The sequence below is a fragment of the Vitis riparia genome, chromosome 6 (assembly GCF_004353265.1).
Source record: "Vitis riparia cultivar Riparia Gloire de Montpellier isolate 1030 chromosome 6, EGFV_Vit.rip_1.0, whole genome shotgun sequence".
Taxonomy (NCBI): Eukaryota; Viridiplantae; Streptophyta; class Magnoliopsida; order Vitales; family Vitaceae; genus Vitis; species Vitis riparia.
The window spans coordinates 16,997,121-17,007,748 of NC_048436.1; the positions used below are offsets into that span (position 1 = coordinate 16,997,121).

Here is a 10,628-nt window from a genome sequence, read left to right on the forward strand (position 1 = left end):
CAAATTTGGTATAAAACAAGCTTACTAAAAACACTATTTGTTAATTAAATAGGTCATGAATTTGACTCAAACATAATAATACTCCATCTAAACCCGCAAAAAACACATTAAGTTATAGTTATATTAATAAATTGTGTCAAACTTTGATTAGCCTCAATATCAACCATTACCATATAAATAATGAAATGAAAAAAAAAGAAAAAAAAAAAATCTAAGTGTCCAATTAGATACGCTTATTATCTTTTGTTTTCAAAGTCATTAAATTTATCTTATATTTTAAGAATTACTTTTAAAACTTTAATTTTTTAAATAATTTTTAAAAATCAATCCTTTTTCAATATAAATAACTAAGAGTTTGTGTAACTAAATAAAAGTTACTACCAATTTTTTTATTTGAAAAACAAAAACATGAAGCCTGCCCATTTGATTGATTCCCACTCCCATCACAAAAACAGATTTATGTGGGGAACAAGGATGACAAAAATAGTAAACATGGGGCATGGGATTAGGTGTATAAGGCAAAAAAGGAAAGGGACCTATGCTTAAGGAGCACGAGCAAGGTCAACACTCCCTCAACTCAATCGCACGTGTGGGACAGAAAATCCATATTAAAAGAAATTTAATAATTTTGTTTGGAAACTTAACTAGAAAAGAATTTTATCTCATTTATTCTAATAAAGGCATTCAACAATTTCCAAAGATTATATATATATATATATATTTTTTAATTGTTTTTCACATTATTCTAAAATATAATTCATTTTCAAAATAAAATTTTAGAAACTAATTCAAATAAAAAAAAATTGGTTAATATTTTAGTTTCCAACGGATTTTCATGGAAGCATTAAATGAGTAGTCCTAAAGAGGACCAACTCCAACTCTTCCTAAGCATTACAACAAAGTCGTATCATACAAAATTTCAGTCAACTCCCAGCACACTTAAGGCGCTAATAGGATCAAGCTTATAACTTAAAAATGCTACAATAAGACCAAATGGATGTACACACGAATGTGCGTAGGAGAGAGATCTAAAACGCCAAAGAAGGCAGTACCGCAGATCACCCTTGCACATACTGGACGCTTAACTAACACTACTACACTTCCAGAAGACTGATTTCTGGCCTCCTACGCGGGTATCCAACAGGAGGAAGCGAAGAGAACTCGTCCCTTCCAACCCTGCAGCAGCCAATTCCCATCTTCATCCACCAAAAAATCCTTGTGGTAACCCAACTTAACCTTGGTCTTCAATTTCTTTGTGAGCTCCTGATTTAATGGGAGCTGTCTGAACCCAGCATTCAGGTTCCGAACCTGCCACTGCCTGTATGTCTCAGGCCTCTCAACCCTTTCAGAACCCTCACATGCTATGACGTTCATCACCTCCTGCCCCAGGAATTCTTTCTCATACATCAACCTGTGCTCATTTTCACTGGCTATGTTGTTACCCAACGCATCAAACACTGCAGAGAAGTGAAACAGTGCTTCCCGGAACCGTGTGACAAAAAATGGTGCATTATACGAACCATTAGTGATGGAATGGATGAAAATATGAGGATTAATTTTCCTGATTAAGCCCAAAACCGCATTCCTTGGGCTGTCCACCACAATTGTCTCATCAAGTAAATTCTTAAACCGGAACATGCTGTTCACAGCAATTACCTCATTGCTGTCAACCTTGAGATCCCCAATTTGGATAGTTTCCCACTTCTTTGCTATGGCATTGTACTCAAATGGAACATTGAATCGTTCACAATACCTTGCCAGTCGACGCCCTGTCTCCTCAACTCTTTCTGCTGGCCGGAAACCCGGTTGGGGAAGCTCTATTCCTGTAATTCGAAGCTTGGGAGGCCCTCCAGGTCTTGCTGAGAGACGTTGGATGAGGCCGGGCCATTGGAAGCCGTATAAGATACCAAAATCTATAATATGAAGCACTTTTGCTTTCTCAGCTAAACGCAAAATCATATGGTTCGCAAAGAAAATAGAGATCCTCTTGTATGGGCAGGCTGCAAGGAAAAGTTCGTAAGCTTTCAACATAGCAGTAGCTGACACCTTCTTGGAAGCTAGGACAGTATAAATCTCTGTCCCAGTGCCTGCCAAGCGTGCTTCCAGGCCTTCAGCAAAGAAATGAGCCAACCTCTGCGATCCATCGCCAAAAGGGGAAGAGTGCTGCCTAATCTGCTTTAGTAGTTCATTTGCAGTCCTGAGATCATAGGTAGAGACAACTTGTGCACAGTGAATCAACAGAGTTCTCAAATCCACCACTTCCTTAGATGACTTCTTAGTGCGTGTCTTTTCAGCATTAGACTGTGGATGTCCAGACTGCTGCAAGCTATTGCAGTCTTCTCCCCCAGTACAGTAGTAAGAACGCTCTGCTTTAGGATCAGAACATAGCAATACCCTATCAAACATCTCTGATAGCTCATCTTCGTCTTCTTCCAGATGAACTGCTGACTGCTTTCTACTCCTTTCTTCTAATTCATGATCTTCTCTGTGAAGATTCTTTCGTCCCCTCAACCATTTAGGTGAATTCTCCCTCTCATCCTTCTCTGTCTTCACGACCACCCTTTGAGTCTCCACCTTTGATTGTGGGGGCAATGTGCCATTCTCCAGATCAATAACAAGATTAGTAGCCTTAGGAAGGAATTTACTAGCTTCCTCTACTCCTCTCTTAAACTGCAACACCGATTCGCTATCACTAAAAATATTTGGAACCAAGACTGGGCTTGGTGCCTCATTACCAGTCTTACTGAAACTATCAAAAGAGTTTGCGGAGGCCTGTGAGCCAGATCCTATAGTCGAGCTGAAAACATAGTTTTCAGGTAGAGGGTTCAGTAAGAAAGAGGATTTGTAGTTAAGATCACCAGGATCAACGACCAACTGATGGTTCGTGGAATTGCCAGGATCAGCAATCCACTGATGGTTCACCGAATTGCTAGAGCCATTACTAGGACTGCTATAACTACTATAATCACTGAAACTACTCCAGGCATTATCATCAGGACTGTCAACAATTTGATGGGTTTGATTCCGGGAAGGAGGATTTTGCCCACCAAGAACCTCGTAAAACGACCTCTCAGCAGCTTGTAGCGCCAGCGGGTCATGGAACATACAAGCTTTGTCCTCCAGATTCTCTTCCATAAGCACCTGGCTTACGTACTTGAGAAAACTATCAGAAGATTCACCTTCATCGGAAGAATCTCCATCTGGGCTCAAGCTCGAAGATGGAGCAAACGCACCCAGGTTCATATCAGGAGGAAGAACAGGACGATCCAAGAAGTTAAAATCTAGAGGCGAGTGAGAATCGAATTTGAATCCATTCTCAAAATGGAAACTGATCTGAATCGATCAAAAAGGCCTGACCATTCAGTTCGAAATCGTTAATCGAATCAACAAATCCACCCAAACGGGAATCCATAGCTGAAATCCTAACCCTAATAAATCAAGTCTCACTAAACAACTATCTTTCAACCGCTAATCTAGATTTCAGAACCTATTAACCCAGACCACATAAAAATAAAAATCTATAGAACCAACTAAATAGGAGGGGGAAAAAAACTAAAATTTGGGCATATTCATGTTAAAAATCTGGCAAAGCAGAATCCAAGTTCTTCGACAACCCTAGAAATACATAAATTTCTAGAGCGATGAAAAGAAGAGGGAGTGGCTAACCTGATCACTCGAGGAGGATAGAGAAGGCACTCTGACTTGAAGAAGATAGCGGACGGCACAATCGGCTTTATAAAGGAGGGAAGAAGGAAGGGGGGCTGCTCATCCACGAAGCCTCCAGGAAATCGTCGGACGAGGCGCTGCCCCAGTACCAAGGTCCACCGGCTATAACCGGTCACTCCCTCCCGCAATTCGCTGCCTCATCCAACCGAATCTCCTCCCTTGAGTCGCCGCCTCTCCCCACCAGCCATTAGTTTCTGAATATTCTCGTCCCATTTCGCTGCTTCACGTTTACTGGCCTCCAATTCAACTCTCCAGTAACCTAGCGCCACGTTGACAAAAAAATAAAAAAAGCCTTCTTTTGTGACAGGTTTTTTATCGAGGATATGGAACTTTCCATTTCTTGGGCAGCACGTTCGCTCCTTTTGTGCCCGGTCAAACCCTTATCCAACAGTGTGTGGTGTACCTTTTCCCAATACTGGGTCATGTGCATTCCCTCACTTATATATATATTTTAATAATTTTTTACTTACAAATTTTTAAATAAAAATTAGGATTTCCTCCATCTACATTATTTTTTTCTTTTAGCTTTCACTCTTTGTCAAAATAAGAACTATAGCTTATAGTTTTTCTATTGAGTATTAGGTAAGAAAGATGATCAAACGAAGAATCTTTTTCCTTTGTAATTATTATACTTCATCATTTATTGAATATTTAATAAATGATCTCAAATCATTTGGTACGCTAAACCAATGACTTTTTTTCTATGATGTGCTGAGATGTAGAGAATCCTAGCCCACTGAACAAGTGCCCAGAATTGCCAAATGGATTGTTGGAAATTACGAATCTGACCAGCCGTCCACGTAATCACACAGTGTGAAAGGACGATGATGTTTTGCTTTGCGTTCTCGTGGATTTTCCACGCGGGTTGAAGTCAAACTGTGGACACCTGTCCTAGATGACTTTGGAGTGCCCGTGATAGTGTGATGGCCGAAAAGGACAAAAATAATTTTGGCAATCCTAAGAAATTCAGTGGATGAAAAAGATACGAGTACATTTCAATGAGGTAATTACCATCCATACCCTGTTGCTTGGAAGCCAAGCCTTCCGCGATAGAAGAGATCTCTTATCAACGAAGTCTTCCGGCTTGTTTGGATGCTGATTTTGAAAACTTTCCTTAAAAACAGTTTTTAATAACAATTTTTTATGTTTTTAGAAGAAAAAAATTAAATTTGAAAAACGTTTTTGTTCTTTAAAAAAAAAAACATGTTTGATTGAGTTAATAAAAAAATAAATTTAAATAAGTAAAATAAAAAACATATTTAAAAGTTATTATTTTAATTAATAAAATATTTTATTTCATCAACTTGATATTATAAATATAAAAATAATTTTTATATGTATAATTCATTTAAATTAAAAAAATTATTCTATTTAAAAATTTTTACATTAGTTATAATTTTTTAAATAAATAATAATTTTGTCATCATATATAAGTATATTAATTTCAATAATTTAAGAAAAAAAAATTACAGGTATAAATACGATCATCGTATGAAACTCATCTGTGTAAACATAAAAAATAATTAAAAAAATATAAAAAGAAAATAAAATATGAAAAATAATATATATTCTTTGAATGGGTGAAAAAATAATAAAAACATCATTTTATTATTCTTAAAAAATGATTTTTAAGAATATAAAAAACACAAAAAATAAAAATATATTTCCTTTCTCAAACAATTTTTTTTTATGTTTTTTATAAACAGTTTTGGAAAATAGGACCGGCGTTCATTTCTAATAGTTGAATAAACGGTACCGATCAACTCAGTTTTTGCTTTTTTTAACTTTGTAGTCAACCAGATTGGTTTGGTCAAACTGAGGAGGCAGGATTCACTCCTCCTTTTAGCAGTCAAACGGGGCAATAATTTCAATTGTCTTTTCTATTATTTTATTCTTTTAATGTTCTGGAAAGAAAAATAGCAGGAAAGAAAGTCTTCATAATTTTCTAATGTCTCAAACCAAGAAAAGATAATAAAGGAAGAGACCGCATAAGATAACGCCGTTGAATTGTGTGAAATTTTGAGGGCCCGTATTGTAATGGTTGTTGAAAACAATTTTTTATGGTAGTTTTTTAATGACTATTTTCTGATTTTCTGATTCCACAATTTGAATATATATATATATATATATATATATTGATATTTTAATATTTATTTTTAATGTAATTTGGTAGCCAGATAAATAAGATAGCAAAGAAAATAAAAATTAATCAAATATTTTTGTTTTGAATCTAACTATACCAATTGACCTCTAAATCTAGATGTTTTTTTGTAAATATATTTTTTCTTTAAATAATATATTTTTAATGTAAAAGAAAAAAATTAAAAATGTAAATAAAGAAAAACCCATCATTTAACATGTTTATTTAATAAAATATCAAACATAAGATTACAAAAAAAAATAATAATAATAATTTAATGAAATGTTAAATACAAAATCATAGAAAATTGAAGTTTATACCCATGCCAATACACGCACCGCTACACACCCCCGCACCCGCAGCAGCACACACCCCCAACAAGCTAACACACGAAATCGTGGTACGTTGGAAATTCAAACTCGTAGGATAATCTCTACTTTACTTTTTTATTTTATAAAAAATACATTTAATTTATACCCAACCTTGATCACTCACAAACCCTAATTATGCTAAAAATCCCTTTAATTACAATCAATACACACTTATAATTAACACTTAAAGTGTTCATAATTGGATAGTACAATGTCAAATAGCTTTGTTTGTTTGGATTAATGGTATTAAACAATATAAAACCAATAAGATATTGAATATGTTATTTGATAAATATTAATTGATATTAAGTGTTTTGATTGACACAATTGTTAAAATGTCAATTTTTAAGACTCATAAATACGTAATAGTCATTATGAACTGATAATTATTAATAGTAAAGATGGTAACATATAATTAAACGTAATCAAATACATCATGAAGACACCTTAATCATTTTTTAACCATAAAGAAGATATATTGCCACTTTTTTTTAAAAAAAACCTTATTTTACTTCGCTCTTCAACTTTAGCGTAAAAGGGAATGACAGAAAATTCATTCGGATATTCCTTTATACAGGTTGAATTACAATCTAGATTTCAAAGGTTATCCGAACCATCCTTGTTGGCGTGCACCTACAGTTCGGAGGTAAAATCGTAGCACATGTGTAATTAATTTTAAGTGAGAGGGGATTTGCTTGTGGATCCATGTGATTATCTTGATCGTCTTCCAACAGATCCACTTAGGTATGTTATTGGTTGAGGATACATGATTTTGTCTCATACTTCCTAACAAAAAAATATGATTGGTCGCGATTCAATCACCAACCCAACATTATCTTATAATTTTCTGACTTGGACTCTACTGGAAAGTGCACCAAACCAAACAATTTTAAATTACAACCTGCCACGACCAAAAAGATGGCGCAACACCTTTTCTTCCTGACCTTTGATTTTCCCAAAATTCAAAAGAGGAATATCAGAATATGAGGATGCTTAGGCCCATGCCCATGTCACCACTATGCAGATACATTGAACACGTGGGTGAATGGTTCGGATGGGCTGTCTCTTTCCTTTAATGCTTTCCCATTTGTGACAGTCAAAGGAGTAATTGAATGAGAGGCTTGAGCTTCAGGGCACGCAGGCCAAGCTAAATCCAGGGAGGTACGTGCAGAAGAAGAAACTGAGCACTTTTGACTTCAATTCTTAGCTCTTCATCACATGCAGGTGTCCTTTTTTCTACTAAAAATATCAGGAACCGGAGGATCAAAAGGAAGACGCACGAATGTTTGGTGACGTGTGGATTCGTGGTTTCCAGTGGTGTGAAAGTTTAAACGAGAAAATTAGTTCGATCTGTCGTGAGAATTTGAGAAAGGAATCTGGAAATATTGGACTGATTATTTTCAATGATGAGTATGGGAATATGATTTGTTGATGACAAGAAATTAATCATGTAATTTCACCAGAAAACTATCTAATGAAATCATAATAATAATAATAAACATAAATTTTTGACTTTTTATTTTGTGCTTCGTTAAGAACGGAAAAAAAAATAATTTAAAAGTAATATTCCTTTTTTTTTTTTTGACTTGATACGAAGAGGACCAGAACCAAGGAAAAATAAATATGATTAGTTCAATGTTTTTTCCTAAGGAGGAATGAATAAAATATTATTTTTTAATATTTATTTATTTATTGGAAAAACCCTTCTCATCTTTAAACCAGAGAAGCCCTATCACATATGTTGGCCATACAACAGGTGTGTTTCTGGGTTTGGACTATGACAGGCATTCAATCATATTCTTGGGCTGACGTTCCTCTTAGTGGGCCAGAATTTGTAAGCACTCGATTGAAAAACCCAGTCTAGCCTCTAGGGAACCCACAGTACAAATCAGGTCACATATATCGGACCACGCAGCATGTATGGTCCTGGGCTTCGGCTCTTCGGATTGAAATTAAGTTTTGATAAGCCCACTAATGAACACAGAGAATACCTGGGCAGAACTTGTCAGCCCATCAGAGAGCCCACAAATGAACATACATACATGCAAATCGCTTGTGCTGGACAGTATACAGTAAGAAAGAATGATCATGGGCTTGGGCTTTGCGGCCTTAATCGATGATTAACTCATTCTCAATTTGGGCTGGTCTCCAACATATACTCGGGCCCATCCACTATATGGGTTCGTCCCATGATAAATTATGGATTGGGCTGACTTCGGCCAGTATATTTGAGCCTAACTATAGCCCTAAACTAGCATTTAACCGTTGAAAGATCTAGAGAGGGTCGCTCCTAATTCCATGGATTCGGGCCCATTTTCTTGCTGTACAGGTCCAATCTTGAGCATACAAATTAGTTTGATTTTATGCTTTTTTTAATTATGCGATATACGACCTTTTTTTCTCTCCAAAAGTCATTCACAACTATCAATGAAAATCAAATAAGCATATGAAATTACTCAAAATAAGATCTTTAATCAACATGTGTTATGATTACATATTTTGAGGTGAGCCAACCCTTTTTTAATTCAATATCTAAATATACATAATCGCAAAATTTTAGAAATATTTTGAAAATAAGATCTACAAAATTTTGAAAAATTCAATATACATAACAAGTGAAATTAGATGATTAGACATCCAATGAAGCGCTCACAACAATGTTTTTCATAAAGACTTTTCGTAGAATAAAATAAAAGTTTTAGCTTATATTTATTTCCAGACAAGTATTTAGAAAAGAAAAAAAAATGTTAAATAGAAATTTATATATTTTTAAATTATTTAATTTTTATTTGAAATAATTAAAATGAGTTAAATGAGTTTAAAGTAATACATAAAAATGATTCATTTATTTTCAATCTATTTTTTATTTTTCTTTCATTTTTTTCTTTTATTTTATTTCTCCGAAAATCAAGTGTACCCATAAATAAAACTATATTGCGATTTGCGGATACATTTTGCAATATCTATTTCCCATTTTCAAATTTTTTTTCAAAGGAAAAAAGAAAAAAAAATAAAGTGATGAAATGGGAAGGTTGGATGTAGGCCTCAAATTGTTGTGGGTTAGTAACATGAGTAGAGGTGAAATTGAAAATAGAGAATAGGGACAGCCCATCAAATATAAGCCACATGAGAAGGAATCTTTTCATTTATCTTATATTATCCCAACTTAATTAATGCGTCCCCACTTTTTACGAAAGAGATGGGGATTGACATCCCCTCTTCCATTATCCACTCAATCTATGACACGTGGACAATGAACTTTTGCCCAACTCATCCATTAAATACCCCTAAGGAATATAAAAAGGTCTCATTTTAGGTGGGCTGCCCTCAATGTGAAATTGATACTCCAAGCCATGGAAACAAAGCCATTAGGAATTAGGATCAATCTACTAAAAATGGGATAATAATCATTTGAAAAAAAATATTTGGAAAATAGAAAATCCTTAAATAAGATAGAGAGAGAAAGGGGTTGATATTCTTTCTTATGCATGTTAGGATTGAATATTTCCTATTTGCTTAAAGGGGTGACAGATTTTTAAATTTATGATTAGAAAAAAATACAATTCGTTAAAAAAATAAATTATACTATCTTTTATTATTTACAATTCAATTAATGAATAAAAGCATTTATTTTAGTATATCAATAAATATTATTTTATATAAGTTAAATAAGCATTAAAAAATTATGTTATTCTTATTTTGAAAATTAATTAATTTTAAAAATATGTTAATTTATATTTCTATTTGAGAATATTTTTTTTCAATTTAAAAATAAAAAATTAAATTTTAAGATAAAGAGTAGATAGTTTTTATTTTAAATTTTATTTATAAAAAATTTAAAACATTATGAGAAAGAATAAGCATTTTTTTTCTTTATTTTAAAGTTTATTTAATAAATCGAAAAAAACCAACACTTTTTTATATTTTAAGTTTAATTTTTTTAGAAAGGGTTTAACGTAATACAATTAATTTAACAAAATTTGTCTACAACTTGCCGTCATATTCTATCTTACTTTTCTTTATTATATTAAAATAAAACTATTTAAAATTTAAATTAATTTTAATTATATTTAATTTTTTTTTATGAAAGATGAGAAATCCATTTTCTTTTAACATTTTTTTTGGATACCGAGAACCAAAATAATGATACTTTCACTAACAATAATTATTAAAATAATTAGTATAAATATTTTAATTTGAGACATTAATAATCATTTAATAGTCACTTACTTTATGAATATACAAGTGGGTCACACATATCTAAAGAAGATCTCACATGTCAATGTGGAATCATTTCAAATTAATAAAAATAAAAAAGTAAATAAACAAAGTGGTCATATTTGTATCATCTGAATGGCAATCAGATTCCAATCCACAAGTCTAATCTTATA

The 10,628-nt window shown here is 33.3% G+C and overlaps 1 protein-coding gene across 1 annotated transcript; it reads right to left on the reverse strand.

Moving 5' to 3' along the window:
- Positions 1–793: 793 nt before the first annotated feature.
- Positions 794–3,881, reverse strand: LOC117916837 (scarecrow-like protein 14). The gene has a single exon (XM_034833029.1). The coding sequence runs from the start codon at positions 3,241–3,243 to the stop codon at positions 1,126–1,128; it is 2,118 nt and encodes a 705-aa protein (XP_034688920.1). The 5' UTR covers positions 3,244–3,881; the 3' UTR covers positions 794–1,125.
- Positions 3,882–10,628: the final 6,747 nt, after the last annotated feature.

Excerpts from the sequence above, each read along its gene's own strand:
- LOC117916837 (XM_034833029.1), bottom strand. The coding sequence starts at position 3,243 with ATGAACCTGGGTGCGTTTGCTCCATCTTCGAGCTTGAGCCCAGATGGA.